Here is a 25,605-nt window from a genome sequence, read left to right as displayed (position 1 = left end):
CTGTGAGCTGGGGCTTTACAGTAATAACCACCTGGCAGGGACGGCGAGGCCGACATGTTCCTCCGCCCGGTCTCCTTAGTCCACACTCAGCTTCCCTCAGGTAATCTCCCGGCCAGACGCTGAGTCCGCCACCCTGATCCTCGGAGCCGTGTTCACGTGCCGGCCGCCGTGAGCTGGCATCGCCTCCGGAAAAACAATTTTCTTTTCAATCATTTCCCTCTCTAGACCTCAATTCAAATAATCCTTCAGAGCAAAAGCTCCGGACTGTTCTGGTCCAGGGTCCGGCAAGCCTCGGGGCCTCCCAGGCCGTTTAGGTCGCTTCATACTTTAATTAGTTGAAGAACAATGTTCTTTGTGTGTTTGTTGTGTGGCGTAGTTTATGAACGTGGCATGGAGGCGGAATCAGCCTTTGGCAGGAGCACTTGCTTACAGAAACATTCAGAAATGCTCGCCAATTCACTTTATTTACACGCTTTATTTCCCCCAGACAAAGGCAGGTCAGTTGTGTAGCAGCCAAGGACAGTTACAGATGGGTTCAGTTAAGGACAGGAACAAGTTCATTTAGGGACAGTCAGAGACGGGTGCAGTTAGGGACAGGAATGGGCTGAGTCAGGGAGGGATTCCGTCAGGGACATTCAGGAACAGGTTCAGTCAGGAGAGTCTGTCTTTCAACTGTCTACTAGCCTGGCATCGCTAGACCCCATTCGCAAAAAATGCTGGGTCTGGAAATGTTGCGCGTCTACTGAGTATCTTCTGAGGACGCCCCTGTGTTTCTACTGAATGTCTACGGAGTGCACCATGCACCTTAATGAGGTGTTTGTCTAGCAAATGAACCCTTCCTAAGTCACTGCCCCCCCCCCCCCCCACCCTCCACCCACCCAACAAACATCATCAAGTCAAGATAATAGGAGTGTATACGATTGGTCTGATGTGGAATGAGTGCCATGTCAGCTCGTTGATAACATCGGAGTAATCGAGGACTGCCTGAACACAGATTCAAGGATTCAATATGTTTCTCTAACAATATGGATTTGTCCGTACAGTGGGTAGGTACCAAATGCCAATGAGATGAACAGCTCTTTATGTGCAGGCATTCACACAGCCAGCCATCGGGCTCACACACAGGGAGCAGCAGCTCTGACGATGTGTGCAGGGGCGCCAGCTCTGTGATCAGGCGGCAACAACAAGGCCTTATCAGCGCTCACCTGGAATCAGACGGCTCCAAGGCATTCTGTTCATCAGACATGTTTTTTGTGGATCTCTTCCAGGCGGTGACGTCGATCGCGGTTCGTTTTTTTCTCAAAAGCCATGTGGAAGGCTCGACCGAGTACCAAGGTCTGGGACTGCATGTGTAATAATGTGTGGGTGTACACGTGTGTGTGTGTGTGTGTGTGTGTGTGTGTGTGTGTGTGTGTGTGTGTGTGTGCTCTCGTGTATCACTAGCTGACATTGTAAAGCGAGGGTTTATTGAGTGTGTGGTGAGTAATAGTCTGGGCCCCCAGACAGTAATGGTGTGTGAGAGCAGACAGGCCCCAGAGAGGCCTAATGACGACGAGACCAGGCCTGGCGCTCTGAGAACACTGGAATCCTGTGTGGAACCGGGGTTAATTGGTTAAACTCACTCCTCGGTTGAAGTGCCCACCCGTGCCCTAAAAATGACACATAAAAGCGTTCACTTTTGGAAGCTGGGTCATGTGTGCTTATACAACCAAGATGGAGGCCATCGAGGTGAGGGTGTGGAACCGCGCCGCAGTGACAGCTGGCACTCCGCTGCTGTGGGCCTACGTCACCCGCCGTGACGCTCCAGCTGACCTGTCACCCTCCAGGCCAACGCTGGCAGTGTCCCCCTGCCTTCAGGCTAGGTCAGGGCTGCTGTGCTGCCCAGAATAAAGGCAGTAGTTTCTGCAGGACGTGTGTGTGTGTCTGTGTATGCATGTGTGTGTGTGTGTGTGTTTGTATAATGTGTGCATGTTTATGCACAAATGTGTGTGTGTGTGTGTGTGTGTGTGTGTGTGTGTGTGTGTGTGTGTGTGTGTGTGTGTGTGTGTGTGTGTGTGTGAGAGAGAGAGAGAGAGATGGTCTCTGTAGGACGGTCGGGGTTAGCAGATTAAAACAACCACTCCACTCAGAGGATCAGAGGAGCCACTTCCTTTCTCCTCGCTGGGGCTCAACACAGCATAAGGACGCAGCCGGCCAATCACATACAAATGCCGCTTCTCATCCAATGATGGAGTCCTATAGTGGCAGTCACTGTCCAAATGCTGCCATGTGTAGGGTGATGATGACCGAGGACGCCTGCCCCCACTTCACCCCAGCCCTACCCCGTTGGCCGGGTAATCTGCTTGTGGCCCATAAATGCTTCATTCCTATAGGAATATTTCCAGGATTTAACCAAATGAACACAGATTAGGATTAAAGGGAGGAAATGGTCCCATACATTTCTTTTGACCAACTCCCATTATGCACTCTGACCACCAGCTCAGCTTTGACATGTGAGGTGAAACAGGGTGAACATATCGCTCTCTTTCTTCCCCACTCACTCTCCCTTGCTTTCCAGCTCTCTCTCCATCTCTTTCCATCTCTCTCTCTCTTTCCCTCTTTCTTTGTGCTGTGTTGTGCAACTGGTTCAGGAAGCATTTTGTAACAGCGTTGCCATTGTACAACATAGTGCAGGTGTATGAATTGCACAGCGCACTCCCAATGTCGTTAGCTTTAGGTAACAGTAACAATCCCAGCTGCTGTCAAGGCCGGCACAAAATAACAGGTTTTTCTATTAAGTTGTTGCCTGAACAATGACATCTGCTCATTTGAACACCTGGTGCCACGCACATCAGAAAATATCCCCTTGTCACAAACCTTTGGGAAAGATTTTGTGGAACCCCAATGATAACAAGGATGAAATCGGGTAGGGGGAGTAACACTCTTTAATGAGAAGCTGTTTTGGATGGTTTTACAAGGAATGGTCAGTGGAGGAGCCCAGGTGTTAATGGAGTTTTACCAGGAGAGGTTAGTTGAGGAGGAGCTGTTTAGAGAGTGTTAAAAGGAGAGATCAGTGGTGGGGGAGCCCAGCTGTTCTCTGAAGAAATACGGGTCTCGAGTTTCCTGTGAAAGATGCGCAGTGACTCTTTGCACCATTGGAGCGCCAAATCAAGAGAAGAACTTTCTGAAATTCTGGTCATGTGGTGGTCGTGTGTGTTGTTTTAGTTGTTTTGCTTTTGTTGAGGTGGCTGGGACAGCAGCTGATGCGGATATAAGAGCAGCCAAGCATCTGTTGGGGGCACCGGCGTGCTTCGTGTGCGTGTCTCTCCAGCTTAGTCGTTCCTGCTCACAGCCCCCCCTCCCCCGGCGGAACATAGTTCTGCTCATTCCTGAATACCACCAATGCAGGTCATCAATCTCCTCACTCAGCATTTGCCTTGTGTACTATACACACATAATATTCCCCCCCACACCCTCTCTCTCCATCCCTCCTTCACCCTCTCCCTCTATCTCCCTCCATATCTCCACCCCCGCCTATCTCTTTTTCTCTCTCCATCTCCCTCTCCCCTTACCTCTGAGTGAGATACAGTAAGCTACCACAGCCTACTGGAAATAGGTAAGTAAGTAAGTAACAGTAAGTAATCCATGACATGCGATAAAGACAAGGATCACCCCTCATCACTCAGATATTATCACTGATATTAGTCTAATCCAAGCCAAACCAGGAAATCAATACTAAGATTAGCCTGATCCAGGCTAGGTCAGGTAAAATGTGTCCCCAGGCTGATGTTGATAAAGAGGGTTTCTGAGTGAGCAGCACCCTACATGGGATGGTTCTGCCTGGTTGGTTCACTTTCACAGGCCTCATTGAGGTTACATGGCACCCTCTGGTGGCCAGACCTGCACACTACCAGTGGGTTACTAGTGCTACTGAACGCAGTCAAATACCATTGGTATTAGTAAACTACTATATATAGTAAACTACTGAAGTAGATTACAGATACCACATTATGTATATTGACATTTAAGTAAAACAACACCCAAAAGTGATTTATGGTTGAAAATATAAATTCAAATATTCTCTTTATTCATTCTATATAGTTATACACCAGGTGAGACAGCGATAGGAGGAAACAGGGCCTAGAGACTGACATTCTGTCACACATCTGGGATTCAACAGAAAATAGAAAATATTAGAATCATCTCTAGTGGTGCAGGAACTCACAGGCAGAACATGAAAAGAAGAAAGGTATGTGCCACATGGACAGCTTTCAGTTGCTATGGTATTTTATTCTGTACAGAAGACCATTTTGTACAAAATTAATCTAGATATATCACACTACATAAAACAAAGTAAATCATATGTACAATATTAAATGAAGCCATATAGTACAGGTCACATACAAAAGGACACTTGTTAAGTTATTATCATAGTTTGGAAATAACATGTTAAACCTAAAAAGCGGCAAAGATGCTGCATACAAGCAATAGTGATAAAAACAGAGAAAAACAATCACCAAAACAGTTTTCCCCCCCTTTCATGTCATATGAGTCATTTCTCAACAAGAAAACTATCCATAACAGGACACAAACGGATAAACATCTTTTCCAAGCAGTACTGTTTTATAAAAGCTAGAATCTTTTAAAAGGAGAGCAAAAGAGTTTGGTGAGTGCTATTCTTCCAGGGAGAAAGGAGACATGTTTAACATGGTAGTATCATTTACATCTTTTTGCATTCAAGCAAATACAGTTTTAATACAGTTATCAAGCCACGCCTTGATGTCACTCAGTTTCAGTATCGGCCCTTTTCATTGGCCCTACACAATGCTAGAGCGGCCATCTGGTTCCCCCGGACAGAGCAGAAACAGAAGATCTGGAATGTGAAGACCCTGTCACGTCCCACCATGCTACCAGGTGTTCCATGCGTTTCCTGTTGTACCCAGATTAAACTCTCTGAACTTTCTTCGCCTGTCTCCCCCATCCTGCGTTTGGGTCCTACCTACCTACATTGCTGCTTTGTACGCACCGAATCCTGACAGACCCAGACCAGAGAAATAGTACTTCTAGAATGGGAAAACCCTGACCAGATTCATGACGTTCAAACAATGGTACGCATAGAAAAGGGGCACAACAGGTACATTTAGAGGGTTCAATGAGAGAGCAGACTAAACATGTAGACTGGACCGCCGCTAAAGAACTTCAGTGAAAATATACTAACGTGCCACACCTTTCAAGTTTTCAGGAAGTGTGTTGAATTGCTACCATGAAGAGGCCCATGCAGCCCCTTGAGAGCTTATTTAACCATCTGTATGTGTGTGTCCGTGCGAGTGTGTGTGTCCGTGCGAGTGTGTGTGTGTATCTGGTATTAACAAACAGGTGTTTTAACCTCTTGACAACAAAGGCAGTCTGAAAACTCAGAGATAGGAAGAGGATGACTGTGGACAAGGGGAGAGATGTAGCTTTCCCTCATCCCTTTCAGTAGCTCTCCCTCATATCCCTCTCAGAACCCTTAACATCCGTCTCACACTATCAAAACAAGCTAGGCCAAGCCAGGCCATACCAAGCCAAGCCAGCCAGCCCAAGCTCGGCCTGGCCAAGCGGAGTTACTGCTGCCAGTCTGCTTCTCTATGTGAAGTAGGTACCATTGTTTGAACTGCCACCATCCCCCCCGTCTGTCCACTGGCTCAGTTAAACAGCCGATGGAATATACTGCCTCTGTCTTCTGGGTCTGAAAAACAGCCAATGAGATCCATCTGTCGGTCCTCTAGGTCAGACAAACAGCCAAAGGGTACAGAGAGTACATGAGACACACTGAAAAGCTGAATATGGCACAAAGTAAGAGTGACCCCTAACATTGTCCACAGACAACAGTCTTCTCCTCCTCTTCCTCTCTCTCTCTCTCTCCATCTCTCTCTCTGACACTGGGAGCTCTCAGAACAGAACAGCAGGATCATTCTCAGCACACTGAACAGGAGCAGCGTCACGGAAACCCCAGACGCCCGAGAACGAGGCAGGGTTGCAGACGCCGGTGTCTGAACAGTCGTGTCCCTGCTGACATCACATAGAACAAACCCACGAACAAACCGAGACACAGAGACGAGAGAAAAGAACACAACAGTCTTGGCACTGACAAGATGTCCCTGGGATTTAGCGAAAGAAACGAGAAGCGAGCGAGAGAAAGAGGAGAGCGGTGAGCTCAAAGTCTTTGTCTGCCAGCCGCCAGTCACTGTTCTCTCCGTTTGATCTCTCTGACAGGAAAGACAGGAGGAGCCTCCCCAGCCAGCCAATCTCTGGTCAGCTCTCTGTCCGTGACCACGCCCCCCGTGGGGAGTGGCTATCGGAGAGCGGCGAGCCCCAGCAGCGCTCCTCGTTTCCACAGGGCTACGGCTGGCGCAGGACGAAGGGCCGGTTGAGGATGCGACGTTCAGCAGAGGAATGGGGCGGGGCAGGTGGGGGTGACAGCAGAATAAAAACGGATCTAAAAGAAAGAGAGAGAGCTGTGGCCTCTCCCCTTTCGAAATAAAAACACCTGAGAAAGCAGAAGACTGGAAAGGAACCAGTACGCAAAATGTGCTGTGTTGGGAGTTGGGGGGGTTTGGAGGGGCAGAGAGGGCAGGAGAGAGGGGCGAGATGGATCCTCATATGTGGTCATCATGTCTTAGGTTTTGGGGGCAGGAGGAAGGGGCAGGACCGGAGGGAGGGGCGGGAGAGAAGGGGGCAGATCTAGAGCACCGCCACACCAGATAGCCCCCCCCGCCCCCCTCTCTGGGGCCGGGGCCAGGAGAAAACGAGACAGAGAGAGGCGGGCTTAGAGTCCGTCGTGGGGCGTGATCATGTCTTCTGCGCGGCGGTGAGACTCCAAGGCCTTGGCGGTGTAGATGTCCTGAGGCAGCTCCGACTTCCTGCGCACCATCGGACGGTCCTTTCTCTGGTCCCTCTGCAGCTGAGGGGGGGGAGGGAGGGGGGGGGGGGAGAGAGGAGACACAGGAGTTCACGCACGTCAGGACATTCTATGCCGTTTTGTTTTCTACGGTACATCAGTAGTACGACAGTCTAACAACAGAACCCTAGGAGGTCAGGGAGGTCACAGTATGAGGACATACTCTGAGAACAAGGTGCTTTACCTGTGTGGCTCCTTCCCCAACTGTCTGTTTAAACCTCTCAACATCTTCTATCAAGCCAACCTCCGTCTCCATAGCTACCGGACTATTGAGGTCAGAGGAATCAACATACACAAGGAACTATGGTGAAGAAAACAACAAGAAAAAACAAAACACAACAAACACAGAAAGAATGGAAAAAAAATACTTTAGGTCGCATGCAGAGAATAATGGATCGGCAGTACTAGGCAAAAACACTGGTTAGAAACTGATCAGCCAGCAGGTGTGTTAGGAGCGGCGCTGTCATGTGTCATGACAAATAATATCCGGGCCAAAATGTGTCCGGGTAAAAAGTCTGATTGTCTAATAACCTTTTTTGCTAGCTCGCTAACTAAGTCTGATGTCAGTAAACATAAAATATCAATGTTTCTAATTCATTTGAATGAAAAATATGTCTATAGAATTGAAAAATCTTGTCCATGAAAGTTGCTTGCTACTTGGGAGCTGGTAGACAACACTGGGCAGGTTGCAACCTGCTGGGAGATAGCTAGCTGGCTAGCAAGACCAGCTTGCAAGTAGCTAATGTTCGTGGATGAGATTTTTCAATTCCATAGACGCATTTTTCATTCAAGTGAATTAGAAACGTCAATATTATGTGTTTACTGACAGGCAAGTTAGCTAGCAAGCTAGCAACCAAAAAAGGTCACAAAATGTTATTAGACAGTCAGACTTTTTACCTGGACACATTTTGGCCGCCCGGATACATTTTGTCATGACAGCCTGTGGATCAGCCAGTAGGAGTGTTTGGAGTGGAGCCTCTAGATCAGAGAGTAGGTGTGTTTGGAGTGGAGCCTCTAGATCAGAGCGTAGGTGTGTTTGGAGTGGAGCCTCTAGATCAGAGAGTAGGTGTGTGTTAGGAGAGGAGACTGGATGCAGAGGGGTGTGAGACACTGTGAGAGATATGGGTTAGAAAATGGTACAGTTCAGTGGGAAACTACAACTGAAATTAGTAAAAGTAGTATATAAACTATGCCCATTGTTAGACTCTAAAGATGGCATGTTCCCATATATACTAGTACTGTACACATGCTGAGAGTTAGAGGAGGACTGGAGGAGACCGGTATGTTCATACAGCAGTCATTCTAACTGGGGTGGAGGAGGAGGAAGTAGATGAAGATGAGAAGGAGGAAGTGTTGGGGTTGAGGTTAAGGGTTAATGGTTAGACTTCAGGTTGGGGTTAGAGGTTAGTGGTTAGGGTTGTGATTGGGATCAGGGGTTAGAGTTAGGGTCAAGGGTAGCTAAGCCCTGTCCTCATCTGCTCACCTGGGGGTTGGACTTGGCAAGGTTCTCAATCTTGATCCAGGCCTCTTCCCGCTCTTTCGACTTGGCCTTCTCCCTATTGGCAGACAGGAAATAAGAGATATCAGCTGCCGGAGTTTTAGTGATCGCCTACAGGGAGGGATCATGAGGAGAATAATAGGACCAGTGGGAAAAACAGCCAGCTTGTGGTTCATACTTATTCTTCTCGGCCCTGAACTGTTGCGTGCAGTCATCAAACAGCTTCTGGTTCATCTCCATGAACAGCTTCAGAGCGTTGTAGATGAGGCCATGTATGGTCCTGTACGTACGTGCACGCGCACACACGCACGCACACATCACAGAGAGAGAAAGAGTTGGAGAGAGGAGAACGAGAGAGAGAGATAGAGAGAGAGAGAGAACAGTGAGTAAGTCACCAGTTGCGCGAAAGGTCACTTGTGTCTTACAGCTAAAAGCTGAAGTGTACAGCAGACATAGGGGAGGTGTCTCACTTGTTCCAGTGGGTCTTAGAGTTGCGGTAAAGAGCAGGGAACATGATGGGCAGGATCTTGGCTGCGTTGTCACTAATCAGACTCATGATGTACTCGTTGTTCCAGTAGTATAGAGCTCTCTCTGCTACCTGTAAACAGACACACACACACAGGCGCGCACGCGCACGCACACGCACACACACACACACACAGAGAGAGAGAGAGAGAGAACAGTTAGGGGTTCCTGAGGCTAGGAGGGTCAGTAAATCAGCCAGCCAGTCAGTCAGCCAGCCAGCAAGTTACTCTACCAGCCAGCCAGTCAACCTGTGCGTCAATCTAGCAGCCAGTCAATCTAGCAGCCAGCCAGCCAGCCAGTCTATCAGCCATCTAGCCAGCCAACAGGTCAGTAGAGGGTTGGGAGGGCTACCTGGAAGTGTGGGCTGGATACACACTTGGCCAGCTGTCTGAAGAGAGGCTCCTGGACCTTGACAAACTCGCTTGGCTCGATAACGTCCAGGATCTCCTCCAACTCGTTCAGGAACATGACCTCCTTGGGGCTATGGGTCTTTGGCCAGTACTTCAATAGGGCCATGACCACCTGAGAGGACAGGAGCGTTACTGTACAAGTACTATGGTTATACTGTAGAAGTATGTCAGCCCAGCAGTAGTACTACATAAGTACTGTACAAGTACTATGGTTATACTGTAGAAGTATGTCAGCCTAGCAGTAGTACTACATAAGTACTGTACAAGTACTATGGTTATACTGTAGAAGTATGTCAGCCCAGCAGTAGTACTATACAAGTACTGTACAAGTACTTTGTTAGTATAGTATAGCTGTATAGGTACTATGTCAGCACTATGTTAGTACTGTAGAAGTACTACTGTATTAATGGCACCTAAAGGTGGTGCTAATAGCACTAAAGAGTTAAATAGTTCATTTGACTTACCGGTTCAGTGAGAGTGCTGTCCTTCTCTAGAAACTGCACCACACAGTAGGCCAGCTGTAACACACACACACAACACAACGTAACACACACACACAACACAATTAGTGCAGCACAGGCTGAACCTGGAGAGAGCCCTGTCGTCTCCATAGTTACTCTGCACTCTGCCTTCTGAATGCAAGGTGTCCAATAACAGCCTACTGCTTTCACCACACCTCCCTCCCCCCAACACAGGAGGCAGACAGACATGCATGCAGGCAGACAAACAGACAGGCAGCTATTATACTTATAACATGTACATAACTCACCCATGCCCCACAGGTTATTGATTTATTGATTTATTAAAATCCATATAGCATGTACATAATCCATCCAGACCCGTATCTATCCCATCCCAGCTAATTTTATATTAATATGAAGGGTACTTAGTGTAATTTCTGTTAATTTGTAAAATTGTAATTTTGTAAATTGTAAATAGTAACTTGTAAATGTAATAAGTTTATCTGTAGCATAATCTTAGAGCCGGCAGCAACATTTCACTGTGACTGTACACTGTACATTACATGTGACAAATAAAAGAATGTTGAATCTTGACAGACAGACAGGTAGATCTCACCTGTGGATGGTAGACACTGAGGGATTTTACTTTGTGCAGAGGCAATAGGACCTTCAACAGGAAAATCTTGTGCTCCTCTTTCAGTGGTAAGGCAAACCCATTGATTATACTGCGAAAGAATACACACAAAACATGCACGCGCGCACACACACACGCGCACACACACACACACACAGAGAGGAGTTAGCAGGTCATGCCATGGCTCTATGCCGCCGTGACTGAAGAACAGCAAGCCTTCCTGTAGATGACCTCTGATCTAACACATCTGGATAGGTGAAAGCATGTGCTCCTCTACACAGCTGTTACCCGTCTTGTCCTATCAGATCTCAGTGGTCTCTTCCTACCTCCCCAGGATCTCCAGCAGCTCAGCGATGCCGTTATGATGCTCCGTCTCATAGATAAACCTGAGAGAAACACACAATCCTCTTTTCAGTTCCGCACCTCCGCCGGCCTTTTCTTACACGGTTAAATTAAACAGAACTTGTGTTTTTTAAGTCCCAAGATTATCGATCAGCCCCAGGAAGGTCCTAGAGCCTCAGACCCCACCCCCATGAAAGATGTTATTGATCAGCCTCTCCCTCACCTATAGAATATGTTATTGATCAGCCTCTCCCTCACCTATAGAATATGTTATTGATCAGCCTCTCCCTCACCTATAGAATATGTTATTGATCTGTTTCCTGATGTAGGCGCGGAGGCCCAGGAACTTCCCGTAAATCCTGTGGAGGGTGGTCTTCAGGAAGTCTCTCTCACGAGGGTCCTCGCTGTCGAACAGCTCCAGAAGCTGGAGGAGAGGGGAGGGGAGGGCAGAGGAGGGAGGAGAGGGGAGGGCAGAGGAGAGAGGAGAGGGGAGGGCATAGGAGGGAGGAGAGGAGGGAGGAGAGGGCATAGGAGGGAGGAGAGGAGGGAGGGGAGGGCATAGGAGGGAGGGGAGGGCAGAGGAGGGAGGAGAGGAGGGAGGGGAGGGCATAGGAGGGAGGGGAGGGCAGAGGAGGGAGGAGAGGAGGGAGGGGAAGAGAGGGGAGAGGAGGGAGGAGAGGATGGAGGGGAGGGCAGAGGAGGGAGGAGAGGAGAACAGGATAGTACAAGATAATATCAGGGTCCGCTGCACCTTCACCTTACTGTACTGAAGTTAGTTTTACAGTTACTGCCTGGGGCGGCTGTGGCTCAGGAGGTAGAGCGGGTCGTCCAATGATCGTAGGGTTGGCGGTTCGAATCCCGGCTCCTCCTCCTGTCCATATGTCGAAGTGTCCTTGAGCAAGACACTGAACCCCAAATTGCTCCCAATGAGCCGACTAGCACCTTGCATGGCAGCTGCCGCCATTGTTGTGTGAATGTGTGTGTGAATGGGTGAATGAGAGGCCATTGTAAAGCTCTTTGGATAAAAGCACTATATAAGTGCAGTCCATTCACCATTACTAGGATAGTGCAAACTGTCTGTAGAGGTGTTGATTAAGAAGTAGTCCCTGGTTGCAGTTACAGCTAAAGCATGGTGTTGTGATTGGTAGATACTTTCTTTCTTTCTGAGATGGCCGTTCTTACCTGCATCACAAACTTCTGGTCGATGTACTTCTTAGCTATGTTGGGCTGAAAGTCAGGAGATTCTAGAAATCGAAGGAAAAACTCGTAGACAAGCTGAAAATAAACAAAGGAGACAAATTAAAATCACTACATTCCTCCAGTTTGAACATCATCTGATTCGCCTTCTCTCTCCCACCTCTCTTTCCATATTAACACAATTCTTCTTCTTTTTTAATGTACTGATGTGTGTATTATCATGATGTGCTGACTGTAATGTGTGTTTTTTAATTGTCACATTTTTGAAGGCATCATATGAAATTACTTCGGGCAATTTCAAGTCTTTCTGGAGGGTGTTCCAGGCAAAGGGGGCAGCATACTTAAAATATGTTTTAAATCGAATCAATCAATCTATGAACAGGTTTAGACTTCATGTCCCAACAACCTCTTGAATATAAAAGCCACAGGAGCAGCTGAATGGACAGCATAATGTACCGACCATAACCCCTTAACCTTTGACCCTTACCCCGACCTACCTGAAGGTGTGGCCAGGCTGCCTCCAGGGTGGGTTCATCCTCCTCTGGGTCAAACTCTGCGCCCGTGGGGTTGGACGAGGGGGGCAGCGTTCTGAACATGTTCACAGCAAACTGGAAGGAGAGAATGGAAAGCGTAGTGGACTGTTTACTTCATAGGTGAGCCTTCAACAGGCTCCTAGCTGGGGGGGTTGAGAGTGACACACGTTCTCCATCTGCTACGGACTCAGAGTTCCGTCATTGTGTTCTATTAACATTGTGTTCCACCCGGTCTATTGTGTTCCACGAGGCCCTATTCTGTTATCTGTGTAGCAGACCGTTATAACTGCTCCATTCTGCAGGCTTCATCAGAGACACAGATTGTGTTGTAGGCCTACAGTGAGTGTGTGCAGTGTTCTGCAGTGTGTGTGTGCGTGCGTGCGTGCATGCGTGTGTGTGTGTGTGTGTGTGTACAGTTTATGTGTTGTGCCCTTCAGTAAGTGTGTGTCGTGCTCCACAGTGAGTCTGGGTTGTGTTTTACACCGAGTGTGCAGTAGTGTTCTACAGTGAGTTGGGTTCCAGATTGAGTGTGTGTTGTGTCCTACTGTGGGTGAGTGTATGCGTGTGTCGTCATCTCTAGTTGCAGCAACATCATCTGAGCTGTGTGGACGCCGGCCGGTCATGAGAGCCTTCAGGTGGCCTAGGGAACACTGGAGCTCTTATCTTAGGCACAGCTGCTGCTAGGCTACATACGCTAGGCTAGGTTTGATTTTTATGTTACCTTTGTTTAGCCAGGGGAGCCCATTGAGACCAAGGTCTCATTTACAACAGTGCCCTGGTTACACAGCATACATCATAAACGGTATAAAACAATATAAAAACAAATAAGCTAGGCTGTGATGGGCTAGATTTAACTCCGAGCCAACTCTGATAAGATAATATCATTTGTGACATGGAAATAGACCCCATCTAGAAGATGAGTGGAGATCTAGGGAGAAAGCAGTAGTCTGACAGGATAGTGTCAGTCCTAACCCAACGCCAGCCCTGGTCCCTGGTAACCCCCAGCCATAGCCAAAGTCTCATCGCCAGTCCTAGCCCCCTCCAGGCCCGAGGCCCGAGCCCCAACCCCCAACCCTAACCCACACCAAGCCCTAGCCCCAACCTGACCCACCCACCTCCAGGCCCGAGCCCCAACCCCCAACCCTAACCCACACCTAGCCCTAGCCCCAACCTGACCCACCCACCTCCATGCCCCAAGCGCAGTGCCTTGCTGGTTACTGACCATGTGCACCACCTCTGGGTAGATGGGCTCTGTGATGACGTTCCTGTTGTGGGTGATGTACTCCACCATCTCGCTCAGTGCCGCCCGCTTCACCTCCTTCCATTTCAGGTCGCTCAGCGGGTCGGACAGGAAGTCGAAAAGAACACAGCACTGACGAAGCTTCTGGATAAACAACTTCTCCTGCTCGGCAGGGGCAACGTCTGGGGGAGAGAGAGGGGATGAGGAGAGTAATATGGTGGAGAGAGAGAGAGAGAGAGAGAGAGAGAGAGAGAGAAAAAAAAAACAGGTGAGAACTCAAGAGGCATAGTGAATGACCATTGTAAGGGAAAACGACAGGGCTCCAATCTGTAAGGAAATGATGCTTTATTAAGAGTAACTATCTGCAGGTGTGGTACTGTACCTAGAGCAAGACCAACATCGGATTCAGTGGAGTCCTTCTAAATACCAGAGTTCTACGATGGTGAACACTTCATACAGTTCCACAAGTACGGCCATCTAGGTCCCATTGTTATTCAGACAACATACTCTATCTACAGATCCCAACAGCTCTTGCTAGAGTAATGATTCAACAATCGCTGAGTCTGGTCTACCATTACACTGTGATCAGTGGGAGATTTGTATGGACTGCACAAAAAGTGACCTCTTGCATTTTGGCTTTAGCACTAGATTATGCTCTTAGTCACCTCTTTAGAAAGGAGATGCACTTTTGAGTTCTGGCGAGTAGCACACTGACTACCTACATGAAATCCAATTACTGTAAGTCATTTTGGATAAAAGCGTCAGCGACTAATGTAAAATATAATGTGTGGTCCCCCAACTTGGTAGGCCTTCTTTCTTATCCCAGTCCGCCTAGGCCGGTGGTGATAGCTCTCTGATAGGGTAGTTTGGTTTAGTCATCTAGATCTTTGTGGGATGCAGGCACCAAAGTGCCGTTTGGCCTTTTTGAGTCACATGTAATAAAACAAGTGCTCGGTTCCTTCAAACACGTCATAACCGTACCATAGGGCTTAGGGCTGTCCTCGTCAGCCCTGCTTGCAAGCACTTACTCAGAAACCCTACAGCACAATCCCTCGCCGTGTATGCACACGCACGCACACACAGAACAACTAAGCAAAACAGCTCTACTAATCTATCTGCTGTCAATGTGGAACTGTGTTCATCCGCCCGCGCGCGCGCGCGCACGCACGCACACACACAACACTGTAATGGCACATGGTGCCAGCGTGATTGCAGCGGGTGGGTACATACACAGCATTGGGCACATTCCTGAGTGCCAGTCTATAACTCAGTAGGCTCAGGTGGGGGTGAGGGATGGAGAGGAGAGAATGGAGGGGAGGAGAGGGGACTGGAGGAGAAGATTGGAGAGGACAACGGAGGGAGGAGAGGGGAGGGCAGAGGAGGGAGGAGAGGGGAGGGCATAGGAGGGAGGAGAGGGCATAGGAGGGAGGAGAGGAGGGAGGAGAGGGCATAGGAGGGTGGAGAGGAGGGAGGAGAGGGCATAGGAGGGAGGGGAGGGCAGAGGAGGGAGGAGAGGAGGGAGGAGAGGGGAGGGCATAGGAGGGTGGAGAGGAGGGAGGAGAGGGCATAGGAGGGAGGGGAGGGCAGAGAGGAGAGGGGAGGGGAAAAGAGGGTTGGGTAGGACAGAGGAGGGAGGGGAAGAGAGGGGAGAGGAGGGAGGAGAGGAGGGAGGGGAGGGCAGGGGAGGGAGGAGAGGAGGGAGGGCAGAGGAGGGAGGAGAGGGGAGAGGAGAGGAGGCAGAGGAGGGAGGAGAGGGGAGAGGAGGCAGAGGGTGCTGCTGTCTAATCAACATGCGCTCATTCCCCCCGTCTGTTGCTAGGCAACGGCCCTGCCCCTGGAAGTGGCCAGAAACCCCTCACCAGGTGAGGTGGCGGTCTGAAGGTGGGGCCACACAAACGATCTGAGAGCATCTGGGTGCATGTTCGATCTCAGTCAGTCTCAGATCTTGTCAGATTTTCCATGTGGATGCCTTTGAACCTCAGTCCAACTGTTGGAACGCTAGATAGCCAATCACAGGCAAATATTTTCTCAATGTTCTCTCACGCTTGTATTTTCTGTTCTTGGTTGTCTGCACATCCCCCCTGCAGATGCTCAGACGACAGGCCAGATATTCATAAAAAATACTCAAGTCATCTCCATGTTAACTTATTTTTGCTCGATGTTAAAAATAAGTTAACAGATCGGCAGGTTTTGGACAGCGTCCAGCTCCAAATCAATATAAAATCAGATATATGAAGTGGCCTAACATTTCTTTCTAGCTGTAGCTGCTACTGCAATTTTGTCAGTTGGCCTCAAAATCTTGGATCTCAAGATTCAAAAGATCTGAAGCCATCTGAGATGAGATGACAAGTCCAGAATCAGATGCTCTCTGGTCGCCAGCTTTAAATGTCCAGGCAGTCAAGTTTCTTTGTCAAGCGCCTACGCTTCTACACTGTCCAGCTCTAGTAAATTAGGACCCCCTTGAAAACATTCCTTTTCAGTTTATAATGATGCAGCTGTGTAATGCTAGCTGGTTGTTATGAGTTAAGCAAACTTGCAGTGCTTTGACTTTGTGACAAAGCCATCCCCATCAGTCCACTAAAGACCAAATCCTAAATCCTCAGTAGGTCTGCTGGGCATGTCCCAGTCTAGAATGTTCTGGCACGTTTCAAACTCAAGTTAAAAGGCATAAGTTAACAAGTATAAAGGCAGACTATAGCAAGATGATGCTGTGTGAGAAAGGCCATTATGACACACAGGCCTAAATCAGGATCTGACACACTTCTGGTTCCTCTGACTGGGTCTTCTCTGTTCCTCCCCCCTCTCCATCCCTCTTGCCCCCTCCCTCCCTCCCTCCCTCCCTCCCTCCCTCCAGGTCACAGCAGGGAAGTGGATACAAGATATTAGACACGAGTAGATGGTAGATAGTATCAGACACTGCTATTAGACACTGCCAGAGTTGCTCCATCACTCCCTCCCCAGCCTCTCTAGGGTGGAGGGGGGGCAGTCTTCTGCCATGTACATTAGCTGAATAAAGCACGACCCACTGATAAACTGATAGACTCTTTGAAGAAGCATAGAGTAGATTAGTAGCTCTACATTAAGTGGTTGATGTTGCTTTTGTTGTTGTTGTTTTTCTCCCATGACAAGAGTGCAGCAAGTGTGTGGCCAGGAGAGAGTGTTTCAGGAAGTGAGACCAGGAGGATGAGGATACTGGTGCTGTTCATACTGTAAAGGCCTACACAAGGTCTCTACTGAGCTGGTAAAGACACCTTTCTCTTATTATAGGAGTTTTTAAATAGGCGTGTAGATGCTTCCAGGAGGTTGTACCGTATATCATTGTGCAGGTCCTGTTTCAGCCACGTACATTCCTGTCTGTGTCCATATAGTATCGTGTTGTGTTCTTCCCTTCTGTTTCTTCCCTCATTCAATTAAATTATTCAGGTGTCTGTCAGGTGTTCCCTGTCACCTCGTCAACTGCTTCCATCGTACCTACTGTATTACATCATTTTTGAGGGGATGATGCAGATCTCTTGTTGAAAGTGCAGGCAAATACTTAGGGATGGACTGAAAGCTAGGCTAAGATGGGGAGTCTTTATTGTATTGATTTGGAGTGGTAACAAGGCAAAAAGTCAAAATCTACCCATCCCCAGTTTAACTGTGTTATTATTACATTATCCGGCTACCACACTAGGCTACAGAGAACCAGATTCACAAAGATGATGTCCTTCATGGCCGTGATAAGACTCATACAAGGTAAGGTTATGCGCACAACGACTCCTGGTTTAAATAATCACGGGTGCCCGTAGGGAAATAGACTCGCGCGGAATAGACAGTATAGTCTTAGAATTGAATGGGCAAAGGGACGTATTTCAGCCTTAAAGTCGCACAGAAATGAAAAAAGCATTCTGTCCCATTTTGGTTCACATAATTGGTCATAGTGTTCACCTATTCAACGATGTATGCCAAAAAAAATACAAAATTATATAATTTCTTACTTCCTGGAAAACGGTAGGTCACGTGCAATTACAACACCAGGTACCTTAGATTTTAGGCCAATAATCTCACGACATCCACCCTGTCAATCAAAACGTCAACTACTCTGCAGCCTCAAGTGTTGAATATCCCGCCCGCTCGATAACATTCCAATTAAATTCATCTAAACGTATGTCCCACCCTTGCAGCCCGTTTCAGGCGGAAATACGTCAAAAGTACGGAAGCAAGATCTTCTCCAACTTCCCTTTCGGTGCATCTTTAAGAACATCAACAGCATCAGTAAGACTCACAACGCAGACTGAATCTTATTATAGAGGCCTTGACTGGTGATCATACACAGAAAGACGGTGTCTATCTATGATGAAGGTGACACAGTTCAGTGTGGTTAAACCTGACCAATGTCCACCATGTTGTATGCTACCTGATTGGTGTGCCTAGCTAGGGGAGGCCCACTGTGCCGGTGACTGACAGACCAGTCAAACTGCAATTACACTCCGTTGTCTACGTCAGCATAAACCGACACGCGCACCCACGCACAGACACACACACACACACACTAGTGTCGACAACCTGGTCTGAGCTGAGCCAGATCTCACAGTTCCAGCACCTGGCCTCATTTCACAGAGTCCACATAAAGACATACCGACGCCAAAGGACGCCGGAGGAGGGCACAGAACACACACATCACACCAGTACACACAGACAGAAACACACACACGTTTGTAGTTTCACTTTCACTGGGGGTCTAGTCTATAGCTCCCCGGGAAAGAGAGAAAGAGGAGGAGAGAGAGGGGGAAAGCTGACCATTCCACAAAGTAGACTGGTCTTGTTACATAACACCTCACTGGTAAAGTTTCTGAACATGCCTAAAATACCACCAATGGGCTTGAGGAAAAGACAGAGACCTCTGGGTGGGTGGTAGGGGTGTAACAATATATCGTGCCACAATATATCGTGATACAGAAACGTCACAATACGTATCGTCAAGGTGAAAACAATATCATTATATGTTTATTGTCACAATACGTATCGTCAAGGTGAAAACAATATCATTATATGTTTATTGTATATCAGTGAACGCTGGCTAAACAACGCTGGTAACAAACACGTGTTTTGTCTCTAGGCCTATCCATGATATTACAACAGTTAAGCTCTAAATTCGCAAAGTGTAGTGGAATAGAAATGTGGAGAAGTGCACTATTGGTGTGAACAGCAGCGCTATTGCAACGCTTCACACCTGCCCTTAGTGTATAGTATCGTATTGTTATCGTCAACCCAATATCGTGTATCGTATCGTGAGATAAGTGTATCGTTACACCCCTAGTGGGTGGGTGTGTGTGTGCGTTTTGTACAGCTGTACAGTTGCAAATCTGATTGTTCACTTTAAGACCAGGAAGGTACGCTGAACAGTAGCTTGCACAGACATAAACTGTGTGATATTACTTCTTGAATATTGACACACTGAACAGATACCGTGTCCAAGCAACCATGCTGGAGGTACTGTGTTTCTCTGTTGTTATGATAGGTCAGGACAAAGACAGAACCTTCTCATTAGGTAAGGTTCATTACCGCTACACAATACCTGGAGAGAGCAGAGGAGAGGAAAAGTGAGGAGGGGAGGAGGACAAGGGGAAAGAGGGGGGAAGGGTAGAAAATACAGGAGAGGAGGGAAGAAGGGAGTAGAGGGCATGAGAAGAGAGGTGAGGAAATGTGAGAGGAGAAGACAGGACAGGAGAAACGAGGTGCCTCCACACCGCCCCAACCAACTCTCAACACCTAACATTCTAAAGTTGCAGTTGTTGTTAGAATGTTGGATTCTGAATGAAACAGAAGCACCTGTCATCTTCACTTAATGGAATCCCTTTTAAAGTACACAAATTGCATTGAGCAAGTAAAGATGGTGCTTCTGTTTCATTTATTATATGTACTCTACCTACGCACCTGTCTCTGAGACTATATCCAGGTGTGCAAGAGACTCCTTATCTACAGAATGTTGGATTCAACAAGTTAACCAACAAAAAAAATCTATCCAACGGCAACAGTCATCACCAAAAAAGATGGCACACCAATCCAACATTGCTGTTGGTTGGCCTTGGTTGGGGCAGTGTGCAGGCGCCTTAAAAGGAGGAGAGGGTTTGATTGCTCACCAAACAAATTAGTCATTCAATGCAGCAGTGTGTGTCGACTACTACAACAGAAGATCTAATCAATAGAGCTCCCACCACCCCCTTGTGGCATATCGCTACTGATTCTACTGGTCCTGGGCTGGCGGGGGCTTCACGGCAAACAAGGGAACCGAAAGACGCCCTGCATATCCGACAAGGCCAGTTCAGGTGTGAACTGGGCCTCAGAGGTGCTACTAGCGCTATGTGCTACAAGGGTTAGCCTACTACCAATAACGCAACTGCTCAACTGTTATTTTATATACGTTGGGGGGAGGGGGATTCAACGTGGAAATTTTCAAGGATTTTTGTCATATAGCTTACAAGATGCAGGTTTCATCTACAATGACACGCTCATTTAGTAGAGAGAACAACATGAAGAGGAAAAGGGGTAGGCTATTGAGGGGAGGAGCAGGCGGGGAAACAGAGGAAGGGACCGCGGTCTGCTGCAGAGGGTGAGGCAGGCTTTACTATCAGAACACACTCGGCCCAGATGAACTGGAGTGTGACAAAAAAAACCTAGGCCTGTGGGAACAGGGAGATAGAGAGAGAAGGAAAGAGTGTGACCGAGAACCCGATAGGGAATGAAACATAGGAATGGCTGAATCGAGCTCTTGTTTTGTTTAAACTGGAAAACTATACAAACACACACAGAAAGAGAACCCTTCCCTGGGCTATGACCTCACTTCCTCCCCCATCAGCAGGCTGGTGGGGGGATGGGCAGAGAGAGAGAGAGAGAGCTGGGCTGTAAAACCTGCTTTTCTCTGGAGCTCTAGAAAGCTCCGGCTCTCTAGAAAGACAGTCCTCTGCCCCCGCATCGAACCCACCAGGCCTCTCCCCTAACAGCCCCTTCGCAGACACAAAGACAGGCTAGCTGATCCCCTTCCTTCAGAGCAGCTCCGAGCAGACCGGCAGAAAAGAACGGCTGTGTGGCTGGACACACACACAGGGGGAACAATGGTCTGTTCTACCTACCTCGGAAGTGCATGAGGGCCACGGGCTGGAAAGGCCCGTTGGAGTTGGGAGCGTCCACCACCATCCTCTCTCCAGTCTTACTGCATGTCAACATCTAACGACCAGCGGGCAGGGAGCCTCTAAGGCCAGCAGGCAGACTCCATTTTAGCACAAAGCAAAGGAGAAAATGAAGCTGAGCTGGAGGGAACGGGCTGGGCGGTGACGTCAGCAGGAGGGAGGCAGCCCATTGGCTGAGCACGCACACACACGCAGACACACATATACACACACACACACACACAGAGGGCTGGGGAGGGGGATGATTGGACTAGAGCAGTAGGGGTGGGACTTAGCAGTGGGATTTGGCCCTGTGCCGCTGGGGGAGGAGTTCAGACTCAAGCGACTGGTCTCAGATCAGATCTTTCTAACCCCAGACACAGCCTCAGCCTGCAGAGGGCTGGACTAACATCTGACCCAGGACCAGGGTTAGATCCCAGGCAAGCCTCTGTGAGTCAAACGTCACGTCACTGAACAGAGGGCTGGACTGGGCTGCTATCGTTCTCCACTGGTAGGAAAGAGAAATACACATACCCGGAATAATTACAATTTGGGTCCCACTTTAAAGCTTCCTGAGATAGCTTTTCTATAGTTATTATTATATATCATTATTATTAGTAGTAGTATTATTCGCCTATTATATATTATAATTTATATTAAAGTTTTATAGTTTATAGCAGCTGTGGCTCAGGAGGTAGAGTGGGTAGTCCAATGACCACAGGGTCGGCGGTTCGAATCCCGGTTCCTCGGTTCCAGGAGGAACTTCCTCCTGTCCACATGTCGAAGTGTCCTTGGGCAAGACACTAAACCCCAAATAAAAGCGCTATATAAGTGCAGTTCCTTTTTTGCTATTAGTTTATGAATTGGGCTCAGCAAGACCCCCAAAAATGTTTCATGACATGGGACCGCTGAGAGGGTGATCTGTGTGTAAACTGCTGTCCCTTCAGGACCTGCATGTCTCCAGGGCCCTGAAACGGGCCAGAAAGACTGTGGCCTACCTAGTCTTGTGATGCCAGACGGACTTGTGAGTCTATGGCCGACCCCTCCCATCCCGGTCACAGTCTCTTTGAACCATACCCCTCTGGCAGGAGACCGGGTCCATCGAGACCGGGTCCACATGCCACAAAAACAGTTTCTTCCCCACAGCCATCAGAACCCCCCCCCCCCACACACACACACACACGAACACACACACTGACTCTGTACCCTTTGCACCACTTGCACTTGACCTCTGAGGGTAGCACATAACACAACGGCACACACACACAGTGCACTCACTGTATATATAGACAGTGTACTCACTGTATACAGTATATAGAACATTGCTCATCTACCACACTACACTCTGCACTCACACTGTTATCCTACACTCACCACACTCCATTCTGTATATATTGTGTAATTTTGCATTTGTGACTTTCTCTTTATTGGTTATATTGTATCTCGTATTGCACTGTATTTTGTAATTGCATTTGCACTGTCATGTCTGCATTGTCCTGTCCTGTACTGCACCCTGTTGTCTACATCAGCATATGCCATTACCCTGGTCAAATTCCTAGTATGTGTTAACTATATCCTGTACATGGCAAATAAACTGATCTTGAATCTTGAATGAGACCCTGTGAATTTATTATTTTATAATTTCTCACTACCATCACACCACCCTCCACCCATCTCACTACCATCACAACACCCTCCACCCATCTCACTACCATCACACCCTCCACCCATCTCACTACCATCACACCCTCCACCCATCTCACTACCATCACACCCTCCACCCATCTCACTACCATCACACCCTCCACCCATCTCACTACCATCACAACACCCTCCACCCATCTCACTACCATCACACCCTCCACCCATCTCACTACCATCACACCACCCTCCACCCATCTCACTACCATCAAACCACTCCACCCATCTCACTACCATCACACCCTCCACCCATCTCACTACCATCACACCACCCTCCACCCATCTCACTACCATCACACCACCCTCCACCCATCTCACTACCATCACACCACCCTCCAATCATCTCACTACCATCACACCACCCTCCACCCATCTCACTACCATCACACCACCCTCCACCCACCTCACTACCATCAAAACACCCTCCACCCATCTCACTACCATCACACCACCCTCCACCCATCTCACTACCATCACACCCTCCACCCATCTCACTACCATCACACCACCCTCCACCCACCTCACTACCGTCACACCACCCTCCACCCACCTCACTACCATCACACCACCCTCCACCCACCTCACTACCATCACACCCTCCACCCATCTCACTACCATCACACCACTCCACCCATCTCACTACCATCACACCCTCCACCCATCTCACTACCATCACACCCTCCACCCACCTCACTACCATCACACCCTCCACCCATCTCACTACCATCACACCCTCCACCCACCTCACTACCATCACACCACCCTCCACCCATCTCACTACCATCAAACCACTCCACTCATCTCACTACCATCACACCACCCTCCAGCCATCTCACTACCATCACACCCTCCACCCATTTCACTACCACCACACCCTCCACCCATCTCACTACCTTCACACCCTCCATCCACCTCACTACCACCACACCCTCCACCCATCTCACTACCTTCACACCCTCCATCCACCTCACTACCATCACACCACCCTCCACCCACCTCACTACCATCACACCATTTAACCCTTTAGATGACTCTCTTAAAAAAAAAAAAAAACATTTTTGACATTATTTCAGCTTGGTACCCAATATAATCTCAAAATAGACACTTGAATGATAAAGAAAAAACAGGTGGTGAAAAAATGCACTTTGAAAATGAAAAGATAGTTGGTCATACACACATTTTTGGCCATTTTTTTGCTGTTTTGGTCCAGAAATAGAGCCAATATGTTGTCAAATGTCGAAAATAACCATTCCATTAAACTCCTGGGGTCAGAATTGTATGGGAAAATGTATTATTCTGTCTGTGTATGTTGTTTACTTCAAATGTTTTGCCACTTTCTTTATCATAGTTAGAATTTTCGGGTTTGGGTTAGGTGCAATAAAGGGTAAAAAATTAAGCCTTTGTGACATTATTTCAGCTTGTTACCTGGCAGATTCTGAAAATAGACACTTTAAGGATAAAGAAAAATCAGGTGGCATAAAAAAATCCGGGGGGTGCGCGTGTACCCCTATTTCCATCTAGACTAATCCTGACTAATTCATATCCACCCTGGCTGTGTTATATGAATGAAATACCAGAACATGTGAAAGTGCAGAACCACTATCCTAAGCTCTCTTTCTCTCTCTCTCTCTCTCTCTCTCTCTCTCTCTCTCTCTCTCTCTCTCTCTCTCTCTCTCCCTCTCTCTCTCTCTCTCTCTCTCTCTCTCTCTCTCAAACCATGATGAACAGTCTTTGTTTATTTATAAGACATTCAATCCAGCAAACCTGCCTTGTAAGAACAATAAACTACAGTACGCAACTCACAAACAACGGCATCTACACAACATGCAAATAACAATGCCCAGCAACATTTCGTATATACCATCCTTCCTCTTTGAATGTTGATGTGCTTCCTCTTAGAACATTACCTTACATGTAATTTACCAGACATCATACTGCTGCTGATATTTCAGCTGATATACTGTAATAGATAGATAGATAGATAGATAGATAGATAGATAGACAGACAGACAGACAGACAGACAGACAGACAGACAGACAGACAGACAGACAGACAGATAATGCAAATTAACAGTGAATATACAAAAAGGATAAGATATACAAAAATCTAAATATACTAGAGAGCAATACAATAAACAGCAGTAAATAAGAGTATACCCTTAGATAACTTAGGATTCCTGCACTGTGCAAAAACATGCCTAAAATGTGCTACAGAGTCAGTCAAGTAAGTAAATAAGTAAGTACATGTATGTTCAGGTTGACAATTAAATGAGAAAATGTCCTGTCCAAAGAGTCCTAGCACCCTCCAAGCTGGCTCAGATCCATAGTGTCCAGCCAGTCAGGGGATGCATTGAGCAGTCTGATGGTGGCTGATAGGAAGGACCTACAGTATAGAAGTGCTCCATAGAGTATTCAATTCTCATGGAAAGTTTCACCTTTTGAGAATTCCTTGAATCTTGACTAACTCCCATCCATCCTCACTAACTCACTCACATCCACCCCGACTAACTCATATCCACTCTCACTAACTCACATCCTGACCAATTCACATCCACCCTCACTAACTCACATCTATCCTGAATAACTCACATGAATCCTGACTAACTCACATCCACCCTCACAAACTCACATCCACTTTGACTAATTTATATCCACACTGACTAACTCACATCCATCCCCACTTACCCATATCCATTCAGCTCAGAGGCATTCACTCACAAGAAGAACTGAAAAAAATGAAGTGCAGAACCACTACTCTAAGTTCATACCATACTTGCTCTTTGAATGCCGATGAGTTTCCTCTTCAATCAATCAATCAATCAAGTTGGATTTATATAGCGCCCAGAGCGCTTTACAGAGTCCAGTATTCATTCAGACACAGTCATACCGGTGGTGGTAAGCTACATCTGTAGCCACAGCTGCCCTGGGGCAGACTGACAGAAGCGTGGCTGCCAATCAGCGCCTACAGCCCCTCCGACCACCACCAACATTCATTCA

The 25,605-nt window shown here is 47.8% G+C and overlaps 1 protein-coding gene across 2 annotated transcripts; it reads right to left on the bottom strand.

Moving 5' to 3' along the window:
• Positions 1 to 4,210: 4,210 nt before the first annotated feature.
• Positions 4,211 to 20,965, bottom strand: ppp2r5ca (protein phosphatase 2, regulatory subunit B', gamma a; the record flags this gene model as incomplete). 2 transcript variants are annotated; one of them, XM_084438316.1, is made up of 14 exons in its annotated part: positions 4,211 to 6,922; positions 7,104 to 7,220; positions 8,403 to 8,475; positions 8,596 to 8,697; positions 8,888 to 9,015; positions 9,294 to 9,464; positions 9,817 to 9,870; positions 10,430 to 10,538; positions 10,774 to 10,833; positions 11,083 to 11,213; positions 11,972 to 12,064; positions 12,484 to 12,594; positions 13,742 to 13,941; positions 20,872 to 20,965. In XM_084438316.1, the coding sequence occupies 14 exons, from the start codon at positions 20,963 to 20,965 to the stop codon at positions 6,788 to 6,790; spliced, it is 1,578 nt and encodes a 525-aa protein (XP_084294442.1). In that variant the 3' UTR covers positions 4,211 to 6,787. The 2 variants fall into 2 exon arrangements, with proteins under 2 accessions (XP_084294442.1, XP_084294441.1); XM_084438315.1 differs by having other exon boundaries at positions 6,805 to 6,922; positions 7,104 to 7,185.
• Positions 20,966 to 25,605: the final 4,640 nt, after the last annotated feature.

This window comes from Borostomias antarcticus (assembly GCF_949987555.1).
Source record: "Borostomias antarcticus genome assembly, chromosome: 5".
Taxonomy (NCBI): Eukaryota; Metazoa; Chordata; class Actinopteri; order Stomiiformes; family Stomiidae; genus Borostomias; species Borostomias antarcticus.
Note: the sequence above shows the minus strand (reverse complement) of the source record. Positions and strands in the feature narration are given on the sequence as shown.